The sequence below is a fragment of the Empidonax traillii genome, unplaced genomic scaffold (genome assembly GCF_003031625.1).
Source record: "Empidonax traillii isolate 1590-97213 ecotype Southwest subspecies unplaced genomic scaffold, ASM303162v1 scaffold157:size2224338, whole genome shotgun sequence".
Lineage (NCBI taxonomy): Eukaryota > Metazoa > Chordata > Aves > Passeriformes > Tyrannidae > Empidonax > Empidonax traillii.
In genome coordinates, this window is record NW_020955350.1 from 1535635 (window position 1) to 1562386 (window position 26752).

General features: G+C 39.6%; 1 protein-coding gene across 2 annotated transcripts in view; it reads left to right on the forward strand.

Annotated features, from left to right (window-relative positions):
* Positions 1-26752, forward strand: part of SAMD12 (sterile alpha motif domain containing 12) — a 171954-nt gene that overhangs the window by 79834 nt on the left and 65368 nt on the right. For both annotated transcript variants that reach the window (XM_027884932.1, XM_027884933.1), the window contains exon 4: positions 6558-6698. In XM_027884932.1, the coding sequence (XP_027740733.1) occupies positions 6558-6698 (141 nt within the window). The remainder of the gene's footprint in view (positions 1-6557; positions 6699-26752) is intronic.

The following is a 26752-nucleotide window of genomic DNA, read 5'->3' on the forward strand; positions in this document are numbered from 1 at the left end:
AAATGACAGTGGTATTTGATGGTATATGGAGGGAATTGGGAAAGGCAGCGCAAAGGTGAGAGGAAGTTGTAACAAACTAAATAATCTGAGTTAAATAGCTTCCCAGAGGCAACACTGACATCCTAATCAGTTCATCAGAAACAGACAAAGTTAGAGACAAAGACATGTCTTGATTGTTGCTAATTATGTATTTGATAATGCAACTAAGTTAAATATTATGTTGAATTACTTTTCTTTTGTATCCTGTTAGTGGTCATGTGACGTGTGGAGGAAGGACAGAATTGTGCAAGAGAACTGTGACCTGAGAGGGGTTTTTTGAAAATAAACCATTTTATTGTAGATCTGTTGGCAGCAGTAACAATAATCATTGCTTCCTCTTGTCAGAACTATAAACAGGTATGATGTTGAGACAAAGGATGCAGATAATATTCAGAAAGTGCCTTTGTTTACATAGCTACCTTTTTGAGTTTAATTAGACATTTATTGACCAGTATGACAGTGTTTTCTTTGAGAAACGTTATTACAGAGCTGGTCTTATCCAGATCCAGCAAATAATGAATGAGAAAAAGCCAGAGAATGATTTTGATGATGCTAACAGATGAAAGTGTCTCCAAAGCTAACTTGATACATGAGAATTTGCCCTCCTGTGCTTTCCTGTGCTTCCATTGGAGACATACTGGAGTCATGTGCTTCTCCCATTCATGTGTCTTAGCAGAAGGTAAATCCTACAGCTTCATACTGGTTTGCTACTTTTTAAAACAGGATGAGAAAGCACAAGAATGCTGGATCTGATGTTAGAGAGCTTCCTTAGTTCTCTGATATTCATCAAGGTTAAATAGTCTCCTTTGCTCCTTCTGGTCCCTGTCATTAGAAACTATTGTTCCTTCTGCTTTATTTCTGTACCAGTATCTCTTGTGTCTCCTCTCTGTTTAAGCTGATTGCCAGCTGAGAGTTGCTCTTTGTATCAGAAGTACCAGGCAGCTACCAATAGCAATTTTGGGAACTAAATCTCCTTTGCCTAGGCTGGCAGCTGCCATTATGCTGGCAGTGGGTCAGTAATGTATTTGCTTCTGTGGTAAATCTCATGAAAAATCAATCCATTTTTACTTTTAAAGCAAGTAAGTCTTCCTGGTTAGTGACATACTGGATAGCTGAAATGGGGATGGTAATGAGAGGATGGTAATGCAAGCTGCAGTTTACCAAGAGTCTGCATTAGTCTTAGGGCTAAAATCGTTAGTAAGGCAAACCAGACCTAACTGCTTTTGTAGGAAAAGCTGTGGATTTGCCACAAAGCGTTGATGACAAAGTGGCTGATTTGTCTGGTTGACTAGGGATGAGACAGGCATGAGAAGGAGAGACGTGCTCTTCAATTCTCATGTAGAGAGCAGAAAATATAAGACTGTAGAAGATCTGATGGGTTTTCAAGAAAAGCATCATGAAGTCATATTGAGTTTGCTCTGAAAATTGGATTGATTTCTGGTTTGTGCTGCTTCTTTTACAAGATGTTTCTGAACCCAGCATCCTCAATTGTATTTATATCCATTTGTTCCCTCTTCAAGTCAGTCCCCAAATTTATTAGTTCTTCTCTTTTCCCAGTGTTGATCTCCCTCCACTGCCATCATGAGGCCATTAACGTTCTGTAGGTGACTGTTCTTTTCCTCACCTCCTCTCGTAATTTTGTCATTCCTCACTATGAAGTCATAACCTCTCTGCCCATTCTTGTTTGCATGCTTTCCTGAGTATGTGATGAGAGTTTTATGCTTGTGTCTCACCAGCACCTGATAGTAATGTCTGTGTCTCTGTCATGGAAATGTCTTACTTGATGTGTCCATCAAGGCTTGTTTTTAGGCACTGAAGTCAAGAGAAGCCAGCATTCAGCCTATATAAGCAAGAGGAAAGCTGTGATCAGACTATTTCAAGTAAACACAAAAGCAACATGTTTGAAAAACCAGAGAAGCACACTGGTATCCATTATCTAAGAATAAAATGGCATTTGCAGCATTTAAGTATAAAAGATGAAAAAGTTTTCATCTTGCATAATTTAGGAGTTTAGGGAATCTTATGTTCCTGTTTTTTCAGGTTTTCTAGGTTTGTCAGCTGAATCCATCAGAAATATGACCAAAAGGCATATAACTGAAGTTTACAGATAATAGAGTCAGCAGCTGTATGTTGAATTGTTAACCAAAACCTGCAATGCAAGACCTAGCAAACACTGGAAACAATTAGTAGGAAATCAATATAAGACAGACAAAAAAGGGCAGTGAGCTTCTGGAATTTACCATTTCAGGGGGCTACAGAAGCAGACAGTATCAGGAAGATCAAAAACAGAAATGTAGGGACATCAGGACAATAAGTAGGTGTTAAAATTGTGTACTCTCTAATAACCCTAGTATAACAGTTCTGGATGTTGCTGTGGTACAAAGGCAATGACTTCAGAAAGTAACCCTCCCAACAGCTCTCCCAGAATGCATTTCCTACGGACACTATGAACACAGGGCTGGGTAAGCTGTTGGTCTGGCATTAGGGCCTGTTTTAGTGCCCTTGGAATCTCCACTGTGTTCTTTATTTCCTGGGTTCTGAACCCCACGGTAAGTAAACCAAACGCCTTGCTAATCAGGTATACCTATCATAATTGTACTCAGGAGACAAGATCACCTTTCTTGTCCATACTTTACACACATCATTTGTTCCCACTAGTGGTTTATCATTTTCATCAACTTTAAGTTACTCATAGTTTTCTTCAGTGTTTTGTATGAGATCAGCCTCTGACTAACTATCTGCTCTCATTTCCCCATGTTCCTTTGGTTCTTTCTACATGTTTAATAAGTTGTTTCTTACCTGTCCATTCTCCTGCATCACAAGTGTTCTTTCAAGGCTTCTTGCGAGGTGTCCCTCCATGTGTCTGTGAACTGGCAGCTGGGTGAAGAGCAACAGGCTATACCAGTGCAGGGAGGTGTGAGCATTTATGATGAGGTACAGCAGAATGTGCCATGTTCCTTGCTCTAGGGCCAGTACCAGCCTTGTTGGACCAGTGCTTATATTCATGCTAATCTTCTGTGGCATGCAGTGTTTCTCCCTCCATTCAAATTTTCATCTAGTCCTAGCTTGATCAAATGAGATCTGTAGCAGCTAAGTCATATTAGAAAAAATTAGGCCATCAATCCATTATTAAGCTGGAAAGTGTTTTATATTTTGTGTCTGCCCTCGGGATATCTCCAAACATTCCACAGCTGATCTGCCCTGAGTATGAGAGGGCTGGGGTTTATGTGCTAAAAGATGTGTACAGATACTGAGGGAGTTGTGGGGGTTTGTGTAAAACATTTGATTTCCAGCCTTGCAACTAGCTAGAGCCAAGGCCTAGGTGTTTGTCACTGCAATTTTTATGGTTCTGTTGGTCAAGGGGCTTTTGAAAAAAAATGTCCTGTTCTCTATTAGGCAGGTAGCTGCTACATCTAAGGGGTAGTCCCAGTTTTGTAGTGTTGGGAAATTTTCCTGAGATAGTAGTCAAGTTCCTTCTACTTGTGTCTGAGCAAAGACTAGTGTACACTTTCAGAAAATATTACTTTTCTTGCATGATCTGCTCTTGACAATATATTCTATCCAGCACTCTCTGAAAAGTAAAAATCTACCCTGAATTTTTACTGTATAGCTGTCTCTCTGTTTTAAGCATGATGCTTCACAAAATAACCATCTTTTATGTATTTTTATTAATTTCCTTTGTTAATCTTAGCTTTTTCAAAGAAAATAGATCTTTAGATTGAGATCCTTCATGCAGGTTATTTCACAGGACAGTTGATGTTGGAAGGCACCTCTGGCAATCATCTAATCCAACCCCCTACTGAAATCGGGGGCAAGTACAGCACAGGACCTTGTCAGACAGGTTTTGAATGCTTCCAAGGACAGAGATTCTACAAATTCTCTGGACAATTGGTTTCAGTGTTCGACAACGCAGAGTTCTTAGCACCAAATGATAACTCTTTCAGATATGTACAGTACAGGAAGCAAGGCAGTGATGCATCCAGAATAATTAGCTGATTGTCAGGATCTTGGCCTTGGTAACTAATTGGCTTTGGTGACTGATCCAGGCATTAACAATATCTTTTCAAAGAACGTGATCTACTATCAGAATGAAAAATTATTCCAGTTCTGGCTTGGTGGTTGTTGTTCTTAGTGCTGAGGGGAGAGAAGGTAAGGGGAGGATTGAATTTTCACATTTCAGATACTTACTGCATTCTTGAAATGCCACATTTGGATGTTTACTCTCTTGCCTCATCACTGCCTCAACATGTCACTTTGGATTTGGTGCAAGAAAGAGTTAACTTAAGGCAACTTGTGCAAGCTGCTGCAGATAGTATGAGTCAAAGACAGTTTTTTCCAGTGGCATTGTGCTTTGAGCCTAAGCTGCAGAGGAACTGGCATGCCAAGAGTTGAAAATAGATGTCTCTGTTTTGTGCACACTCAACTTCCAAAGGCAGTGACTGGGGTAGAAAACCAATTTGAATATGAAATAGAGAGTTGCCCAGAGGAAGGAAAGAGTAATGACTATCCATGGCCAAAAAGAGGTGGATAAGATGCATGGCCTCTGTGTGTCCTTTCATATTACTGTTGCTGACTCCCTGCCCTAAGATGACATGTGTGTTGCCATTCTTTAAATTGATGACTTGTTTTTTTATTTGCTTTCAGTTGCTAGATTGACATTACAGACCATACTCCTGAACTGTTGTACACCGTTTATAAATTGCTTTAAGATGTTTTAGTGAGATAAGACAAATAAAAATTGAAGTAATTATTGCTGTCTTTATCACCAGGGGAATTGGACAGCTGGCATTGATCTGTAAGAGACTAATTTCCATATTTGTTATTACATTAACCCTTAGAATTCTTCTTGTTTATTATTCCAAAGAAAGTTTTCCTCATCAAAAGGTCATCCTCTGTAGTATGTAGTGCTTGAGAGACACAGAAGGGCAGAAGATCTATGAACACAGTCATTTTTATCTGATCAATAACATCTTGCTTTATTAATAGTAATATCCCAGTATTTTACATTGCATCGTATCAAGATTTTACTAAACACTTCAGAGAACTGCTTGTGAGCGAAATCTAGCAGTTAGTGAAGGGCTTACCGTTAACTGCTTGGTTTGGGGCAAAAATTATGCACCCCTTTAAAACCTTGGCATTTATCTTAAATTTTTTAATTAAAATAATTATAAAAATTCTGTACTCATTGCTGTTTCGTAAGGAAAGAGATTGAATAAGGGCCTTATCTTGCTGTGTTGAGTAAAACTTTCTAATGAGCTAAATTGTACTGTTCATCCAAAAGCCACAGTAATGGTAGCACAGAGACTGTTGTGTTGCAGAGGGAATAACTTACTCTTTGCTATCTTCTGGTTTCAGAATAAAGCCTTAGAAATCAAAGAGGAAATTTTTAGCAATTAAAAAGAACTATAGGAGATAAAAAGTTGAATTTGTTTAAAAAAGCGTACCAAACAACATGTCATTTTCAAAGTAGTATCAGTGTAGCTCCAATTTGATTTGTTGGTATTGGCCACCTTTAGATAACAAATGTAAATATTGGGAATCAAGAGTCAGTGGAGGGCTACTAAGAGACTCCTCTCTTGGTGAAGTGGTGCAGTGATGAAACCCAAAGAAAGTAAGTTTTAGTTTTCTTCCTAGGATAAAGCTCTGCTTGATGCTTTATTTCTCTGCTTGTACAGCCTTCTTCCTGTTTATTTACAGCATAGTGATGCCCAAAAGATGGAGTCAGAGTTCCACTAGCAGAATCTGGGCAATGTAGATTGTTTGATTTTTTAACATCTACAGTCTGCCTCGGACTCTGGTTCAACATTAACCTAATAGTAAAGATAACTCACAAACTGGGAGTGGTTGCCTGCAAAGGCTCCTTATAGTTGAGCAGATGTCTTTTTATAGTTGGACAAAATATTTTTCAGTAATGATTCAGATATAATTGATAGAAATCTCTGGCTTTTTATTTTATTGTTTTGTTGTGATAGTTTAATGTTGAGAGATATTGGGAAGGCTGAACCATAAAATACAGAACCATATGGGGAAGTGGTGGTGTTACGCTGTAGATAAATCTGAATTGCAACAATATTCATCCTTGGTATATCTTAAATTGATTTAATTTCTAAAGTCCGCTGTTACTAGTTTCTTGACAGTAATACAGATGATTGAATAGAGATGAGGGTCTTCTTGGGCACCTGTGTCAATTGTAGACTTACAGGGGATATCCTGCCTGTGGGAAGCCAGCTGACACCGAAGAACAGCAAATGGTTGTCCCGAATGGCACAAGATACCTATTTCAAATGCCTGTATCTCTCAAAAACCACCAAAACTATACAGAAAACCGAAAGAAAAGGCAGGAGTGGCACACAGATCTCTAACAGTAAGGAAGTACCTCACTGATGAAACAGTTTCTTCTCAGACTGAGGTACTTCAAGGCTGAGAATCTTATTTGTAGCACATTATACTGTCAGAGTGAGACTATTGCATTAATGCAAATCCCTGGGTGATTTTTTCATTGTATTTTTTGCACCCAGGCCGTGCTTTGCTGAGACTTACTGACAAAAAGCTTGAACGAATGGGCATTGCCCAGGAAAGCCTGCGACAGCACATTCTGCAGCAAGTCCTTCAGCTGAAGGTGAGAGAAGAAGTCCGAAACCTCCAGCTGCTTACACAAGGTATGAAAAACAATTTTGATACAGACAGTTACTGAGATCAGGTCAGAGACATTTGCCTGAGGGCATAAAAGGTGACTTGACGTTCTCCCGCAAGAAATGATGCGTGAAAACGTCTCCTAGATTCCACACGCTTTCCAAGGGGGTAACAAAAGGTAAAATAATACACAAATAAATAGAGATGTTCTGCTGCCTGGTGAATAGGTAGTCTTACTTAACTGTTTACTTACTAAGATGAAAGTAATTACATATAAAGGGCACAGGTAGTGAACATACTGTCTTTAAAAACATTGTACAGTTTGCATTAATTGTTTACTTTCAGTGTTAGATAAAAAGTAATTTCTGTAACCTGTTTTATGATAAGAACTGTCAGTGGAAAATTACCTGCTATAGTGATTTTTGGAGAGGACTGATTCCTTCTCCAGGAAGGAGTAATTTTATTGACTTGAATAGAGTTGCTTGTAATGGATGCTGCTAAGAAAATGGAAAACTGGGCTCAGTATGGAGTCTAGATTAGAAGACAGGGGAGGAGAAGTAACAAAAAGGTTGTACATATTTTCCAAATGAGGTTAAGAAGATGTTTTATGATGCTTGTGTTGCTAGCTCTCTATAAAGCCTTTTAAATGGCTGTAGTAACATGGAAGAAAAGCAATTACTGTGGCAATACTGTAAAGGAACATTTAGAGATCCTCTACAATATATCTGCAATACTTTCTGAATGTTAAATGTTGTTTGGTAGTCCAGTGAGATAGCATAAACCACATACTTCTGCGGTGTTTTGGTTCAGTGCCCATTATATGTCACATCATAAGAAAAAAATAGAGTTCTCCAAAACATGCAGTGTATTTTTAACAAAATGTCCTTCACACATGACATTATGTTCCTAATTAAGCCTTGCTCACTGTGTTTGGGGAGAAACTCTGATTAGTTGAGTAAGCTGCATTTTATCTGAAAGAGCTGATGTCTCAACTGAATTGTTCCTTCAGGCTTGGTGTCTTGTGGATTCTGATGAGTTCTAGGGCTCCTTCATCTTACCATGAGCTGTAAATATGAGCTCACCTCATCTTATGTCATGTCAAAGCAGTACACCTGCTGAAGCATAAATGTCTTCCCCAAATGTTTAGAACTGTTCTTTTTCCATTCATCCCTTATTCCTCCTCTTCAGAGTTGGCCAGGTTCTCTCTTTCCCTGCATCTGGAGAGTTTGATGGACTGTGAAGTTCTGGTCACCCACCGGCACTGTTATAGGCCTGCTTATGAAAGTTGGGATTTGACTGATAAGGGTCAGTGAAGACCCACTAGCTATAAATTTGGATCAGTTGATCACTGCAGTCCAGATAAACCTGTGTTTGTCATGGAGAACTACGTGTTTCCTGGCCTCTCCTTTATTGGTCGTCTCTGGTTCTCCTGTGGACACATCAATTGGTGTATGACTTATGATCAAGTCAGATAGTTCAAGGCTGCCATTTTGAGGAGTTCAGGCCAGCGTCATGTAAGATCTATTCCTTGCCCATGCAGTCGATACAAGTTTGGACTTTACTGGTAAGAGGACGCTGGACTATAAAGGACAGGCTAGAGATAGATGTACAGAAGTGTGTTTAATGTAGTCTCTCTCTTCCAGGTAGAGGGAAAATTGTTGTTAAGTTTGATCCCATAAGGTAAGCCATCATATGCTTTATGAAAGGCAGTACAAGCTTAACAAAAAGCTAGTGATCTGCAGCTCTAGCTGTCTTCCCCCACAGTGGTGCTGGCCATTGCGCTGCACTTCAGTGTCACTCCAGTGTATCCTTGGTGAAATTGCTTGAACTGAGAATTTCTGTCAAAAGACTTTATTCCTCTCTTTGTTATAGCTTAACCATGTGAGCAAATACCCACAGCTGGTAACAGAGTGGGTCAGAAAAGGGAGACAAAACACACTGCATTCAGAGCTATGATTTTTAGGGCTGGGTGGCCACTGGTGTGACCACCGGCCACAAGAGCTTGTTGTTGCCCTGTGTTTCAGAGCTCAGCTGGGAATGGCTGTGTGAGGGAGCATGAGCAACCTGTCCTTGAGGGGAATAAAATAATACAAAACAATACAAATACTATTTTAATGAACAAATCTGTGAATGGACCTCATAGACTCAAAAACCTCGTCTGAAAGTCAGAAGCCAGCAATCTTCATGTGGCTTTGGTCCACCAAGGGTGATATGAGAGCAGGCACCTCTCAGGTGTATAAAAATAGAGTAAGCAGAGTGTTTTAAAACTCTTTCTTTTAAAAAACTAGAGGAACCAAAATTATGTTTACTTTCATCTTCTTAAACAGAGGTGAAGTTATGGGGCAGAACAAAAGTTTATGAGAACATTTCCTTGTGCAGCAAAACTGTGTTAATTGTATGATTCCAGAGTGGGGGGACAGTGAAGTGACAGGATGGCAGCAGTATTCCTTCCCCTTATTGCTTCATTTACACTGAGTTGGAATGAGTGTCTGTTGCAAATACTTGCTTAAAAGTACTAAGGTTAAGATGTTATTTCTCAACTGCAGTGCCATCTGTAAAGTTTCTTGTATGTCAGTTGTTCTCCAAAACTGGTTCTGTCCCCTTTCTTGGTTTCTTCACACTGTATCCACTCATATTCTTATTATGATTTATATGTTCCTTATCCAGGTTGTTAATGGAATAGGTTTCTGTAAGTGGTTTTTTGTTTTGGGGAACACTTGGAGAACATTTTTTCTCTGAAAAGCAGTTTATGCTTTCTGGAAATTCCACTTGCAAAGTGCAAGTCACACTGTAGCTATTGCTGTGCTTTACTGTCCTCCAAAAAGAGGGGGGAAAAAAGCTCTCTCAGTGCGCAGCTCAGGAGATTGTTAGGTGAAAGAAGCTGTTAAAACCCATTTCTGAATTAATGTAGCACACAAGCTGGATTACAAGCAATGAGGTCCTAATTCAGAGCCCATTGATGTCAGCAAAAAGACTTCCACTGACTTTAGTTCATACCCCAGTTGAAACTGGAGCAAGCAGGGGAAGTTTTTTAAAAGCATTATATAATACTTACCAGATATTTTAAGTGGTTTTGTATTCTGTTGTCTGCAGAGAAAGTTAAACTCTTTTTAAAAACGCGATAGCATTCTTTTCTATTCCTATTGCAGAAAATGACTTAAAACTGTTTCATTCTTCTTCATTCAAGACACCATCCAGTCTGTTCTGGGGATCTTAAAGCCAGAATAGTACATGATTGTGTGTTTGAAGTCTTGTCTTCAGTTTTAGGAAGACTTTGCTTTGGAGCAGTAACTGCCTGATTGAAGCTATTATTGGCAGAAACGCTATTCCAGCCTCCACTAGGATAGAAGGGCACAGGCCTGATCTGAGCTTTTTTTCCCAGACCCAGTGATGTTGAGGAACTAATTTGACAAAATATCTTCCAATGTCTCTTGGGGCGAGCTGCACGCTGTTGGAAACACCATTATTATACTGTTATCACTGTAAGCCTGAGTTGAAAGATCATTTTTTTCAAAAAAAGCCTTACATAACTACACAGAGAAGGAAGAAGTTATTTTGAGATTTCTCAATGCAAGTCCTGCTTTGGGTTAACATTGAAAAGACCGTCCTCAAAGTGGTAGAACAGTGCTGTGTGATTCTGAGCAAAGTATCCACAGACAGCAATCTGCTCAAAGGGCTGAGCTGAAGAAGCATTTTTGGATTTGGACTATATGATAACTGCATTTAGGATGATGCTGGGCCCCTAAGCTCCTCTGTGAGTTTCATGTAGGGCAAAGTGCTACATGAATATATTACCAGGCCATTATTTCTCCTGCTAGCAAAATGTGTTTGAACAAAGCTTTGTTCTCCAGTAAAAATCATCTCAGCATTTGATACCTGTTGAAATTATTTCCTCAGTAAGTTTTCTGCTCATCCTGCACTGATGCTCAGCTGCTGAAATACATACATGCCCAATGGTTGTTCACAATAAGTTCCTTCCTTCCTTCCTGCCTGCCTGCCTTCCTGCCTGCCTCCCTGCCTGAACTCTCCCAGTCTGTCAGAAATATGATGCTGCTTCCTGTTCACCTTATCCACTTTTTCCTTCTGAATGTAAAGCGGGGAGGAGCCTGAGCACTGTCATTTCAGCTTGCATCATTGCATGGGAGATTTGTTGTAATTTTCCATAATCAAAGCTTTAAAGTACTGGATTCACTCCATCTTCTGAATTCCCACATACTAAGACGTTCCCTGCTGTGGTGGCTCCAGTACACATCAAGAATGATTTGGAGTTACACACCTGCTTGGGAGGGGACTTGAGTGGTCAGAAATTTTGAGAATGTAGGACCTTGCAAAGTGCGGAACTGAAAGGTCAGCTGGAGCTAAGAGAAGGGAATTGCAGTTTGCTGTCCCCGTGCTGTGTAGGCTTTATGGATCCTGTGGCATCCGAACTGTTGTTGCCTACTGTCCTTCACGTCCCTTGAAGAAATGTTGTTTGAGATCACCCCGTTTCTTTGTCATCCCTGTAAAGAAGTCAGTGCAACTGAGGTTTGCAATCGTCATCCTGTTACACTTCCAGGATGTACTATTTTCTTCCTTGCGTACGTTCTGGACCCAAGGTTTTGGCACCTGAAGAATCATGAGTTCCTTCCGTCAAAAATGTTCTTTCTTGTCTGTAAAAAACAGCAGATGTTGCCTCTGTGAGTGCTCCAGGTAGGTGGGGTGTTTGCCTTTCCAAGCAGCTGGGAAGAAGTGTGTTACACTCGAGGAATCTTGGTTTCATGTCTCTGTTGTATTCCAAGGCCTGCAGTATTTGAAATCGTGACTGTCCTCTTACCAGACACACGTTCTTTTGTTTTCATTGACTTGACCTCACCATTTTCTTTTCCCTAACCCTGAAGCTCCCAGCTAGTCAGGAAGGGCCTTTCTTCTTAGAGCACAGATTACTACGCAGATGTTTCGTGCGTATATTGCATATATGGCATCTATCCAAGGCACAGAAAAAAACCCACTTGATATTTCGGAAAAGCTCCAGCAAGCTTAATTCCCAGCTGATTTCCTTTGCTCTGCTCCTATTATGCTCCAAAATGTCTGAGAGACCTTGTGAGTTGAACACAAAGTGTATCATGGAAACACTGTCAGAGATTACCCGATAGTAGTAGTTTATCCCTTATCATAGCATGAAAACTGTGTTCCAGGACTCAGCATGATAAATTGCCTGGTTATAGGTAAAGAAATTTTAACATTCTTCTCAATATGGGTTTATTTTCACTATATGTCCATATCCCTTTTACTCTTTTCCATTGTATGTCTTTTCCTGTACAGCTGTAGGAATCATCGCATTTGTACTTAACACCACTTTCCAAGAATGTAAAACAACTTTGTTACCATCTATTAGACTACAAAAGAGCAGTCTTCATTGTATTTGTCCCACTTCCAGTCAAGGACAGTTTCAAGACTTAACAGAGGATGTAGGCTTTAGAGTCAGAAGCTGTGGTTGTTCCTGAGAGGCTTTTTAAGGACTTCAGACACTGTTAAGACTTCTGAACACTTTTTTTCAGGTTACAAGTACGCACTTAGGCGTTCGGTATGGTTTTCATTTGTTTTAGCCGAAACACAATATTGTATGTGGAACGTGTGTCTGAGCGCAGATAAAATGTCTAAAATACATGCATCACTGGCGGTAAATATCAAATTCCATCTATGGCATCAGTTATTTGAATTTCATATGGCTGGTTTCTAACCTGAAGAATATACTTTGCAGTGCAGTCAATGGTCCCTGGCAGGCCATTGAATTACTATGGTACTGTTAGTTACCTTTTAGCTATTGCTGTGGGGCTGATACATATTCATATCGAATAACTGAGTGATTCAGCTGACAGGTAAAATAAGTTCCAATACACTGGACAATACATTGTAATGCACTCTGGATAGGTTTAGCACACAATCGTCCTTCAGTATGTGTAGTATATTAGTGTGCAATGTGAATAAGGAAACATGTAGCAACCATGAAATTTGTATTGATGAACTTCTATGGCAAGAATTTAGTTGTATAATATTATTATGTGCTTGCATTTTTATGTGTTTCTATAAATAATATTGCAATTCAGTCTACTGGGAATGTTGTATTAGCTGTTTTGTATGATTACAAGAACATGATTGCAGTTGTCTGGTTTTTTTATTTTATTAATGTTGATTTTTTTTTCATTCCTGCTTTTCAAATTTCTCAGAAGTCAGTCTACTGGAAAATTTGGTCTGTAAAGTTTAGTCCTTCTGACCTAATGCATAGCCAAAGCTGTCTTACATGTTTAGTGAATATATATTACATATATATAAACACACACATATATATGTATGTATTTCCCCACTCATGTATAAAGTGGAAAGAGAAAAAACAATTTTACTCAAAGTTTAAGAAAAACAAATAAAATATTGCTGCTTGTGCTGCTGCCAGTCATGAAAGACTAAATAGGAAAGTTTTCAGCAGTCAAAGTCTGTTATTTAACAACAGCTGTTTGTGATCAGTGCCAGTGGAAATCACTTGTTTTCACCCAGCTGAAAAGAACAGGCTGGTAAAAAGGATTCCAGGAATAGGTACAGTCTTTCACACAGAGTCTAAATAAATCAAGTCTACATATTGTAAGATGGTGCCATTTACAATGTAACTTATCTGTCATTTCTAATGAGATTTTTCCAGAAATTGGACATAGAATAAAAATTAGAGTTGATCATAGAATGGTTTGGCTTGGAAGGAACCTTTAGGACCATATTGTTCCAATCCCCATGCCACAAAGGGATGTCTTCTACTAGACCTGGTTGCTCAAAGCCCCATCCAGCCTGGCTTTGAACATTTCCAGGAATGGGGCATCTGCAGCTTCTCTGGACAACCTGTACCAGTGCTTCAGCACCCTCACAGTAAAGAATTTCTTCCTTATGTTCAATCTAAACCTACCCTCATTCAGTCTGAAGCCGTTCCCCCTTGTTCTGTTACTACATGCCCTTGACAGTTGCTTTGTAAAAGAACTGAGGAAATCAGAGCCCTAACTATACTCCTGACCCCTTGGAAAGTACATAAAAGTTTTCACTACTGGGCTTCTGTTTCAAACCTGACTGTCTTCATCAGCTAGCACTTTTATAGTCAAACTAAATGGATAACACTGGAAATAAGAAGATAAGAAGTGCAGTTCTCAGATGGATCAGTACTGAGCCTCTAGTAGTAGATGTTGTTTAGGCAGAGCCCAGAACCCTGGCCCCTCTCTGTGGTCCCATTCACTTGGGCTCCCCAGCACTCTTAATTCTTTTAGGGTTCATTGGTAATCTGTCTCATGCTTGTGTGAAACGAGTTGTTCACAAGAAGTTTTTTACAAACTAAAATTTAGTCACTGGCAGCCTCAGTGGTGGTGAAAGTGCCAAAGCCTAACTTGGCATGCCTTCAGCTGGATATCTTCTGCCTTCCACAGACACTCTAAGCAATCCTACTATCATGTGCACGCTGTAGTACCTAGACATCCTCTGTATTTCAGATCCACCAGTCACACCTCAGATGCATCAGATGAATTATACCTGTTGTTCCTCATTGATTATTACAGATGCTTGGAGTGGTTGGCAGATGTATTTGTCTACACGGCAGATGACTAAATGTGGGTGAGATAAATTCCCACTTGGCTAACTCTAGATGTAAACTCCTATGCTAAAAAGAAATTGGTCTGAAAGCTGGACAAATCACCCTCCGCTCAGATGGGTTTTGGTAACACCATCTTTGTGACTTTATGAAACTGGTATTGCTGGCGCCTGCATGAATGTGTCCTGTTTGTAAAGTGTTTCACTATATTGGCACTTTTAACAAACATGAAAGTCACTTAAAGCCTTTTTGAAAACGTAAAATGAAGTTTTGCTGTTTTGAATCCCTAAAGGTGAACGTTGCCAAAGAGTTCAAAAGCATTTTTCTTCCTGTTGTTAGTAGAGTTTATGGCCATTGCAATAAAAATTTCTAATTACTGGAAAGATTCAAGGGAGGCAGGGAAAAAAACCTCTCTTTTTTATGCCTTTGTAAGGTTGCTTTTCTACGTGTATAAAAAGAAGCTGTTTTATTTAAAAGCTTCTCTTCTTTTCATTCACATTCTTTAAAAGCCTTTCTGTACTGTAATTTTAAAAATGAATGTGGTTCTATTCAAATAAAAGTTTACTCTTAATGGCATTTATGCTTCATATGATAGAGCACCTTCATTTACTTAGTTATACATAGGCAGTCAGCAGTGTTATGAACTGCTTCTTTATTACTTAGCAGTATGCAGATCTCTGGCATCTTCCACAAAGGAAAGGGTGGGTTATTTTAAAGCCTTTATTTGACTTGATCGTAAAACATGGGTGCTAGCCTAGTGTTTTATGACATGCTCAGGTATGATTAATAATTTTAACTATGCTGGTTCCCCCATAAGATCAATATTATAGAATTTTTCCAGTCACTATTTCAATGGATTTTAATTGAAATTGATTCCCTATAAAATAATAAATTGAAGTGTATTAACAATGATCTTGTGGTCCTTGCTGTTCAAGTTCTGAATTCTAACAAAATTCTGAGCAGTTTTCAAAGAAATACATGATTTACCACTATACAGCCTAAGTACTCATGAAGCATCTGTAAATTTTTTAAGTGTTAATTCCAGCAGATGACAGCATGAATATAGCAGCCCTAATTTGCAACATGAATGTGAATGTAAATGTGTCAGGAAATTGTTGTTTTTAAAAAATGTATTTATCAATTTGCAGTTCAGCTTCAGTTGTATCATCCTAAAATTGAAAAAATACTTGCATCAGTAAAAATGCCTCCCAGTCACCTGAATTATTAGAAGTTCCCTGTACAAAGAAAAGATACATTGAGAAAATCTGCAGTGAGTTGCTCTGTAAGAACTTCAGTGTTTTTCCAAAGGTATGATGGCATTGAGTCAGTCTTTGATTATTTTTCTCAGCGTCAGTGATGAGTTGAGTTATAGGCAGTATGTCCTTGGCAATACCAAAGTTCTGAAGCCCCTTAACCACAGTTTTCATCCACGTCTTACAGCTTATACTCAGTTAAGCTTAACCACATTGTTAAAATAGTTGGTTTACATATATTTGGCTTCCCCCTGAAGACAACCTGATTAAAAAATAGCCAGCCTCGGGAATGGCTCAGCATTTTACGTCCAGACAGCCTGGTACAGCATGTCAGGACTCTGACTTGGCATAGTGGTTCAACTGCACAAGAGGGCTGGAGCTATTACCCTCAGGAACTGTAGGGATAAGCAAGTTAGAGACTTTTTTATGTGAACAAAAAGGCATGTGGAGGTTCCCCTACAAGCTTGAGCACAGTCTGAAGGCACATACATAGACATGGTCTTAGAGTTCTGACTCCTCTCCTCTAGAGATAGGATTCACATCTTCCCAGTCCATTTGTCTGGCACACCCAGCTGCCATCAGGTAGCGTTTGATGAAATGAGATGGAGTTGAAGCAACTCCAACACCTGGGCCTTCAAACAAGTAATTTTGTCATATTCTTTCATTCTTCAGCGAGACCGGTTGAGAGGCTTACTGCTGGTAATGTCAGCCAGCAGACTCTGAAGTTCAGTTCTCGTTTTTCTGCATTGAAAGAGTGCTGTTGTGTAGGACTTTCAGGAGCTGGATTTTGAGAGAAAAACATGAAAGAAGAAAGGTCTTGCACAGCAAGACGATGAGGTTTTAACTAACTGATTTTACCTTTTTCAGTGATGCAAAGCTTCTGTTCCTAAAATTTACTCTCCAAAATCCTCTAAGCTGTATGGGTTTTGTTTTCTTTGCACTTCAGCATATTTCAGATGTAGAGATGGAGAGGGAATGGTAATCACATTTCCTTTCCAGTTTTTCTAAGTGTTAGGTCATCCCAGTCTTCTTGAGGAATAAAGAGGAAAGTGTTCTTTCTCACCCTTATTTCTTTTGACTTTCATTCCTTTAAGAACTCCTGAGGAACTGAGGATTGTTGTTAAAGTTGGGCCAAGACATTAATATCTCCTGCTCTGGTTTTCTGTTGATTTTCCTTTAGCCTTAATGTTTTAAGGGCTGATTAGACTACAGTTGTCTGGTGAGAAGTTTCTTTACCTTGTTCCAGAGAGTGTAGCTGTGTGAAAGACTTTTCAGCAGTTCCTTGTGATTTTCTGTCATAAGGTGCCAAGATGGTCCAGCCATTTAAAGACTATTTAAAGAATGTCAGAAGGAGCAATCAGCATCATCTTAGACAATGCACTGGCTTTTAAAAGAGTCAGGCAATTAAGGATTAAGGGAAACCTTTGAAAATTGCCACAATGATCACTCCCAGAGTCACAGCAGTTATAATTCTCAGTGCAAACTTGAAAGACCTTGAAGCAAACAAACTATTTCAGATGAAAGGGAGAGGAAAGAGGAAGGGAAGGATAGTTCTACCTCTAAAGCTCCACTGACAAATCAGTTGTCACCTGGGTAGTTTGTGAACAGACCTTTTGCTAGACTCAGGAGCTGCTTTACTCTCCACGAGTGTGGCTGCCATCCATTCTGTCACAGCTGTTGACTGTGACACTGACCAGTAATATTGTTGACCTTTGTACATCTTTGCTTAAACCTGGAGCATCTTAATTTGAGGGTCATAGAAAGGCAACCAGTCCTTGCAACCCATCAAGGTAATGAACGTCTTTTTGCTGGGATGTAACTTCATACAATAAGTCATCTATGAGCCTTTTTTGGGGGGTTTTTCTAGAAATGTTTCATTTAGTTGTGGAGGTTTTTCTCACATACCATAATGAATATTGTAGTTTATATTCTTCTAATCCTAATAAGCTCTTTCCACATGCTTTATTATTTTTTACTGATACTTGCTTACTAGATTTATTAATAAATTTTATTTCTCCCTTCTTAAATATCAGCCGCTGTGATAAGCACTAAAATGGGTGACTGCTGCTCTGTCAGCAACTCGTGTTTTCCTTTATTACACTGTTACTGCTGTTCTTGACATCTTTTTGGTTCTCTTTAGTAATGAGACTGTCACTATGGGAATTTTACTTCTACATGGCTTTGCTGATCACATGGTAATTCTGGTATGAGAATATATGTTTTACTGATGTCTTCAGCGTTTTCTTATGATCCAGATAATCAGAACGGAGGCTATTTAGGTAAGGAATGCAAACAGATTCTGGGACCAGAAGAAAGAAATCCTTTTATTAAGGGTGTCTCTAGAAATTAGGAACACCTAAAGGTTGTTTCTTCCTTAAGTTTCTGCTGCTTATAATTAATTTGGGTAGAGTCTTTGAGAAAACCTTTAGTTAACCTAAAACTGATCCTTATTCTTAATGTGCATATTCTATATCAATTATAGCACAGTGAACAAATAGCAAGAGTAGCTTCTCTAGTAAGAAAAATATAAATTTATGTCTACAAACTGGTTATATCCCAATTATCTGCTTCTGAAAATCGGAGACCTCACATTTGCTCTTGGTTCTGTGAATGCAGATGAAGGAGTAATGCTCCATTGGTTGCAGCGAGATGTGAAAATAGTAAGAATGAGAACAGGATCAACCCCATTTTTCCTGTGCAGCATGAGACTGTAAAGCCCATTCAAATCAACGAAGGGTACCAATGACTTTGCTGACCTTTGGATCCAATCCATAAACCTTTTTAATAACTTAATTAAAAGCACAAATAGAGAAATGTGTTCTGTTCTCTAACTCACCATAGGTCTCTCTAAAATTGAAAAATACGATCCCTTGCATTTTGTTGTATCAAAAATACAATTTTTATATTTTATTATCTTTACAACTTTTTTCTTAACTATATAAAACCTGTTTTTTGTTTGATCTCAAAATCTCTTTTGATGATGTGCACTGCCTGTGTTATTTGCAAGCCTAATTTCATAATCACTGCTGGAAATGAAATCCAAAAGCTGCTTTTATCTTGCTCTTTTTAGTCATGCTCTATACTCAAATGGCATAATCAAAGATAAAAACAATTATACTGCCTTTTAGCTTGAGCAGTTTGAAGAGTCTTTGTCACATCATATATTATCCAGCTAGAATTTTGGCGTCTGGTTGAACTCATTGCTCATCATTATGCTCAAATAATCAACAAATAAGCAACAGCCACCCCCAGAGATAATCTGTGCCCTTCTAGAACAGATGTTAATGATAGGTGCAATATACTGCCCTCTGGAACTTCCTGCCTCTGTTGGCTGGAGGACTTGCCATCTAATTTGGGATACCTAAATTTAATAAAGGAAAACTAGGCAGTAGCTTTTCCTACTTTATGCTTTCCAGCATGAAGCATATAACAAGTGAGGTTATCCACTGTTAACTTGACACCAAACTTCCACTGCCTTAGTATAGTAATTTTATTGTCTTTATCTGTCCCTGTAGCAATATCTGGTTATTCTATGCCATTAAATTGCACTTTTTTTCCTGCAAGTGATAATATCATCTTTCATATTAACATTTTTTTAACTGAGCCTAACTACTGCTCACTGGTAGTAGAATTAAAGCAACGTTTAGGTGCTTTAAGGAGTTGCAAATTCTGGGTTAAGGGTTTTGGGGTTGTTTTTTTACTTGTAATTTAAATGATCCTTTAGTCTAAAGCAGACAAGGACACATTTTATATATTGTCTTGGGATAGGTTTATAACTTACCTGCACTTCAGCAATTTTTCTCAGACATGAGTGCTTTAATAACTGCAGTTAGACAGATCTTAGTCCTCTGAGTTCTTCTTTCATCTGAATGTGGTTGAGCCTGATACAAATATTAAATAATTTTTAATATTTTTTTATGATTGTGGATTTTGTTGCCTCAATGGAGCTGGATCCAGTCTTAGACAGGAAGGCCAGGACCAGGCTGAGAGCCCTTGATGAAATGCTCGCTGTAACTGAACTTTACCTAGTAATTCAGAAAACTTAATGAAAACTTCTTCCCTTTCATATAAATAATTAGGATGAGCAGTGAAGTTATAAGTCTGTTGAAAACCATGAATTGCATAGTTTCAATTAAATAGAAAAGCTGATTAAAAAAACGCTACTCAAAAATGAAATAATAACACAGAAGAGTGACTGAAAAAAGCGAGCTTCCTATGTCTTTTGTTTGGTCTTTCTGTGTCTCCCTTAAAGCTCTTTTGCATTCTCATGCAGCTCATTCGTTTTATTGAATGCTTAAAGCCTTTTACCATCTGCCAAAAGGTTTTATTTTGGGGTTTCCTCTTATGTGGGAGGGTGGTTTCCTCCTTCCCTTCGTGCTAGTTTCATTGCTATCTTTAGGACTCGGAGCCTACTGGAGACCTTCCTGTCTCCTTTTTATTATACAGTCTCCTCCTTCCTTGCTGCAAGTTCCTGCTCCTGGGGGCAAAGAAGAAAACAAGAGCTGCAGCTGCCTTTTTGAGCTGCCTGGCTGATGCCGACAGCTTTTGTTTCAAACGCAGGAGCCCAGTTCCTGGAGTGCAGGGCAGTGCGTGCTGGGCAGCAGCATTCCTGGGGCTGGGTGTTTTTAGGAACAGTTCCTGCGTGAAGGCCATGTGCGACTGCCCTGTGCTTTGGCTGCAGAGTGCAGTAGCTTCTGAAAAGGTGTACTATAATCTGTAGCATCTACTCTAAAAGCAGTTTATTCCTCTCTCTTTGTTTGTCTTTTACTTCAGTACATTAATCCAATCTGTTCTGCCCCTGTTAGGACATCCATAACCATAGCCCTGTAGTTTTTCCTTTTATGGGAATTTTAGATGGGTTTTTTTTCTGTGAATGTATCGATTTCCTATCTTCACCTTTCTTGTGCTGTAGAGAAAACGAAGTGAAATTTGAGGTGTTATATTTACAGAGGGATAGAATTGCCTTTTTTTTTTTTTTTTCTTCTTGAGCACCAAATAAAGTAAATGGCAGTCTGGGTTTCTCAGCATAGCTCTCAAGGATGCAAGGAATGCATCTGCAGCGGGATATGAGTATCCAGGCCTCAATGCGTGAACTCAGCAGGAGAAGGCTGTGAGTCCTGGTAAGGTACCTCCATTTAAATCTTTGCTCTGGAGGTCCTCAGGTACCTGTCATCATGTCTCCTTAAAGAAGATGCTGCATGGGGGAAACAAAGAGTCCTGCCTTTTCCCTTCGGCTGCTGCCTGCTGGGAGTGAGAGCAGTCTGTGTCTGAGAAGCGTGCAGTCCTGTTACTGCCTGTCCTAATTTGCTGTACAGCTGAGCCTGTGACCGGAGGCAGTCTGAATGTGGAAGGCACAGGCACAGGGGTTGTGCTGGGTGTCAGATCACCTCCTGAGAGCTCTGCCAGGATACATATCAACCACATTATGCCTCTGCTGAGTGCATTTCTGGCTCTCCTTTTTTGATTCTTTTTTTAATCACTGGCTTTACACCAAACAGCATGTCAGGTAGTAATAGGAATGTAATATTATTTTATTTGTGATTAGCTCATCTCTTGGGCTCTGAGATGTTCTAATTGCTATCCTTCCATCACCACTCAGTTCTCTCCAAAGCTCTATCCTTTGGTTTATTTACTCTCCCTCTGTAATGGTTACTGTTGATCGCCATGAGAAATTTTCAGTGCTTAAAAATAAATGATCCATTTTCCATCCCTTCAATGCATCTAGTTTTTATGACTATAGGAATATAATGAAAGGTTGAAATGTGGATGAGGAGGATGAGGGTGACTCAGGGGTGTCACCTAAATGCCTGATCTACAGTGATGCTGGGATTTCTGTTCGGGAAAGTGCCAATAAAACTGTCTCTTTCTTAGCACTGGCTATTTTAATGACATTCATTTCCAGACTCCAGGTATAGCATCTCACAGAGAGGTCAGTGGTGCCCATTTCTGACAGCAGAATGGTGCAACATAACACAACAGCCTGAGATGGCATTCTCCTGAAAAATAAGAGAGCTACGTGAAAAAAATTCAAGGAGGAGACACATGTATCTCCTCATTTAGAGAGCAAGGCATTGTGCTGCTGAATAAACATAGGTCTCCATGTTCTCCCTGTCTGAGACACATACACATGCACATACTCTAATTGGCTAAAAATGTAAACAGTAAATTAGGGATATGATTAAAAATTAAGCAGCCACTGCAGAAACCATCAGTAGTAAATGCTTATTAACTTACATATAATAGCATGCTGGTGTGATAGCTTTTAATTGGCTGCTGAAACTGATTTGCAGCAAATAAGGCCAGCTTTCCAAAAGGATATTTCTGGGGTTCAGTCACCAGACCCTCAGCTCTGATTGCTTGTTTTTTTCTTTCACAATTTTTGCCAGCCTTTTTTAAGTAACTGATAATGTATATGACTTTCTTGAACTACAGTGGGTGATAAACTTAATCCTTTGCCTCTGTTGCTTAGCAGAATGAGTCAGTATGGGTCTGATCCATCATAGTACTCTCTCATGCATTGCAAGAAAGACTTCTGTGGTTTTCTGCTTTTTCTGCAGGGCTGCACCAGAGCCCCTATCCATTCTGTAACCCCCCCTTGCTGGCTCTTTACATACATGCTGCATGATAAGCTGAAGGGTAAGAGTGGTTTATAGAAATTCACCTGCCCATCCCAGTGCCACATCCACACATGTGGATCACACCTGTGATCTCCAGACCAGCTCCATCTGGCAGTGCATAGCAGAGACTACAGAAAGGGCACCCCCCAACTCCATGGGCCCTTTCCATCCCGTCTCATAACACTTATGCCCTACTCTTGTGTGTCCTGCACAGGGAGTCCAGTGTATTAGAGGAAAAGTTGTTTGGCTATTCTGTTTTGTGAGAGTTAGGATGGTTTCCAACTACAGCAAATGATTCCCAGGGGAACTGTTACAACCTAGATTCAACACCAGCAGCTCTGTGTTATCTTTGAATATTTAGGGGGAAGTTGAAACAAGATGTAAAAACCTCTCAAAATTGAGACTAATCTGGAAGGCCCGGGCAAAGCAGGATCTCTTCTAATGAGCTCTGACTTCTTGGATATTTGCTTTTCAGGTGGGTTGGATAATATGGGTATTTGATTAGTATATGGTACAAATGGGCTTTTGTATGTATTTTTTTACCTTCCTATGGCCAAAACTGAGGGCTGCTCTCTCCAGAATGCAGCTGAACTTTGTGCATGTTATCTAGGTCTTCCGTGTTGACTTAGCCTGGAGACCTCCTTCCCTCTTTCCTCCTGCTAGTCAAAAGCAGAAATGGATGTTACTTGACTTAAAGATAATTATAGTCAGCTCATTATCAGAGGGTTGTATATATCCTGTAAGAAAGCCTTTAATTCCACCTTCCTGTGAGAAAGTAGCACATCCCCTGAATGGCTGCCAAACTCCTTGAATGTGGCTGCAGGTGGCTCAAATGTGTTTTTTGTTAAAACCCTGCTGGAAGATGATTTCTGTCATGAACACCTCAGTCCTGTCGACTGTTTCTGTGCTTGTTCTGCTCCAGCTGGTGTGGTCCATGTTGGAGCCGTGCAGTGGGAGGCTCTTTGGTAGCTGCCAGTGTTGCAGTTCAGTGTTGGCCGCAGCTGCACTTTGGGGAGCTGGACAAATGGTGGCACGCACTGTTGTTGTCTGCAGCTGTTGTCTGCTCAGGGTCACCTTCAATTGCTTAGCCCACTGACTTGTGTTTTGAGAGGTATAAAGGCATATTCACTGTGGAAGTTTCCTGATGTAGCACGGAAATGGCATGAGAAGGAGTGCTGTAGCTCTAAGAAGGTGGAGGCGTAATGTGTCTGGACCAGGTCTGAGATGCAGAGCAGAGCGAGGTGCCTGCAGCTGCTGAGAGCCACTGTGGGAGCCAGGACCCTGGGTTAGATGGACTCAGTATGGGCTTCACTCTTTTCTGGGTTTTGTTTCCTGACTTTGCCAAAGCCTTTCCAATATAGGTACTTCCCTATCCCATCAACCAATTCTCAGACTGTGAAGAGTAGGGAGAGGAAGCCACAGGTACACAACATGCCTGGGTGGAAGACATGGAACAAGGCTGGAAACCCACTGGCTTGGGGTGGTAGAGCTGAATTGCTGTCATCAGCAGAGGGAAACCTCTCTGGAGTGGTCTCAAGTGTACAGAATACCGCAGGGATCAATTCCTTTTCTTCTCAATGTCCTGAAGAACAGATGGATCTGACATGTTTATTGCCACGAGCTGTCTTGTTTTATCAGCACATCAGATCTAGGTACTTGACAGATGTGCTGAACAGAAAATAAAATTCATCCATGCCCAGTGTTACGGGTTTTAGCATCTCTAGTTTCTATTTAGAACTGTTCTCTTTACTGTCCAACCTAGCCTGGGAATAAATCAGGAAGAATTTTCATTTATAATTAAGGGAAGGTTGAGACAAGTAAAGTATTACAAGTGCACACCAATTTTTGGACTTTAAAAGCCTTGTTTGGTATGTTCAGCTTTTTGGTTCAGAGCTGTGTCTGAGATAGCAAAAACTGTCAAACAATGCAAAGAGGCCAGAACCGTACTGGCAGTAGTGAAGCAAATTATTTTACATGTTACAGCTTCAATAGCTTGATATTTTACGATTGCAAAAGCATGAAATAAAAGCTTTTTAAAGCCAGCAACATTTTTGCTTGAAAATTATTTCAACACTGTTCTGAATATCAAAAGATGATTTTATTCACATCTACCCCATTCCTATTTCTTCCCCCCAGTGCACACTTGGGTTCTGTGGGAAATGTGTCTTTTTTCATAGCAAGGTCTCTGTCATGGGTTAATTTTTTTCTTCCTCTTCCAAAAAATAAAAAAAAACTAAAAATTGATTAATATATTGCAGCATTTCTAACAGTTGCAAACTATGCAATGCAAAGTGGGTATGAAATATTTAATTTAATTTTAAATTAAAACTGTTCTACATATTTACTTTTTTAAAGAAAAGTACGCTGGATTTATCTGAACTCCAGACAGCAGACTAAAGTTAGATTTTACAGGTTCTTGTAATTGCCTAAATTCATATTTTTCTATGTATAGCAGTGACTGCTGCTGAGATGCAACGGAAGTCAGACAACAGAGTTGGTGAAAGCCACTGGTTAAACACCTGTTGTTGAAGAGCTAAACTTTTTTTACTTCTGCAGGTGCAGAGATAATATCTTTTTCATGTTTGTTCAGCTATTTCAGTTCAGTGACTAGTGCATTAAAAAATAAGAAACCACTTGGGAGGGAAAAAAAGCTGAAAAGCTTGTTTTCCTCTTTGAATCTATAAACAAAATCTGTGCGGTAGAGGATGAGATCTACCAGTTCTATGCTCTTGAGAAATATGGCAACCAGAACTGACATTCAGTTCACTGATGGAATGCTTCCTTGCTTAGTGAGACTGATTACTTAAAAATAAAATGAGAAGCTTTTTTTTGCCTTGATTTTATATCTTATTTGTTAAATACTGTTTTTCAGCATTTTCATTGCATTTTACTTTTATACTAAGTTCTGTTTTATAACTAGAACTTAACATGAATCCCAAATAATAATAAAAAGAAAAATTACCTAACATAATCTATCATGACTCATGCCCAAATATAATGACAGTGTGAGGAATGGAAATCAATCATGAGTTGTGTATAAAAGTGCAAATCATGTAAATAAGTGTGTGTTGTGTTAACTGTCAGAAATGCCATACGTATTTATATATGCTGTCTTTAAGTTTATGTCAACAAGCTGACAAATTTACTAACATATGGAATCTACTACCCACAAGCTTAAGTAGTTTTTGTGTTTTTTGAATAACTAAGAGAAGTATTGATAGGGAAGGTCCAAGGGGTAAGGAGCATTTTAACTATCAAGAACTATTAACAAATGGCCATTGTATGGATGACACAGAGGAGCAACTAATCTTTTCTGGTTTAGAGGTCCAGACCCACAACAAACAAGGAGGTAGCTAACATGGATTCCTTAGTAGCTAACATTAGCTGCTAAGAATAGCTAACATGGATTTACTAACGGCAAAATACCCTGATTGTGTTCTGTGATGAGAGAACTGGTTGTGTGGGCAAGGGATAAGCAGTGCATGTTGTATACTTTGACTTTAAAAACACTTTTAATGTGGTCTTCCACAGTGTTCCTGTAGCCAAATTGCTGATTTATGGAACAAATATGGAGACAAGAAGTGGATGGAGAACCTAGTGGCATCCCTAAGGAATTGATAAAGGGGACAGTAGTGGCCAAGTGCCTTTGCTGGTGACCGTGATGATGAGACAGAGTGCACCTCTGCAAATTTGTGGGATGATACCAAATTGGAGGCAGGGTTTGATGTGCTGAAGGACAACATTTTCACTCAGAGGGATCTGGACAGACTGGAGAAGTGGGCTGACAGAGACTTGGAAAGTTCAACAAACACAGAGTCCTGCATCTGTGATGGAATAACTCCCTGCACCAGTACAGGCTGGGGACTGGCTGACTGGATAGTACTTCACTGAAAACTACCTTGATAAACAACAATTAAATATGAATAAGCAATGTGCCCCCACTATAAAGGAGGACAGGAACATTCTGAGCTGTACAAGCAGTGTAGCCAGCAGGTCAAGGGAACCCATCATTCCCTTCCATTTGGCAGTAGCACAGTGACATCTTGAGCAGTCTGTGCAGTTTTGTGCTCAGCACAGGAAAGACAATGACAAAATGTAGTGGGTCCATGGATAGGTCACCAAGGCAGTCAGGGGCTGGAGCACATGATGCAGAAAAGGGAGGTGAGGGCTGAGTTTGAAGACAAGGTTAAGGGGGGGGGGGTTACTGCTGTCTGTAGCTGCCTGTTGGGAGAGTGCAGAAAAGACAGAACGAGATTCTTCCCAGATGTGCATGAAATCAAAACAAGAGGCAATGGGCACAAGTTGTAATGCAGAAAATTCTAACTAAACATAAGGAGGGGGGAAAGGGTGGTGGAACAGGCCCAGAGAAGATGTGTGTTTCATTCCTTTTAGATATTCCAGACTCAACTGGACACAACCCAGGGCAACTTGCTCTAACATTACTCCTGCTCTGAGCAGGAAGTTGGATTTGAGGCCTCCAGAGGTCCTTTCCATCTGGCACAGTTCTGTGATTCATAGATGCCAGTGTGTGAACTAATTGTCAGAGCTTCCCATTGTGGTTCACTTTAGGAAAAATATGAAACATTAGAGATTTTTGATGTGATTTGCTTTGG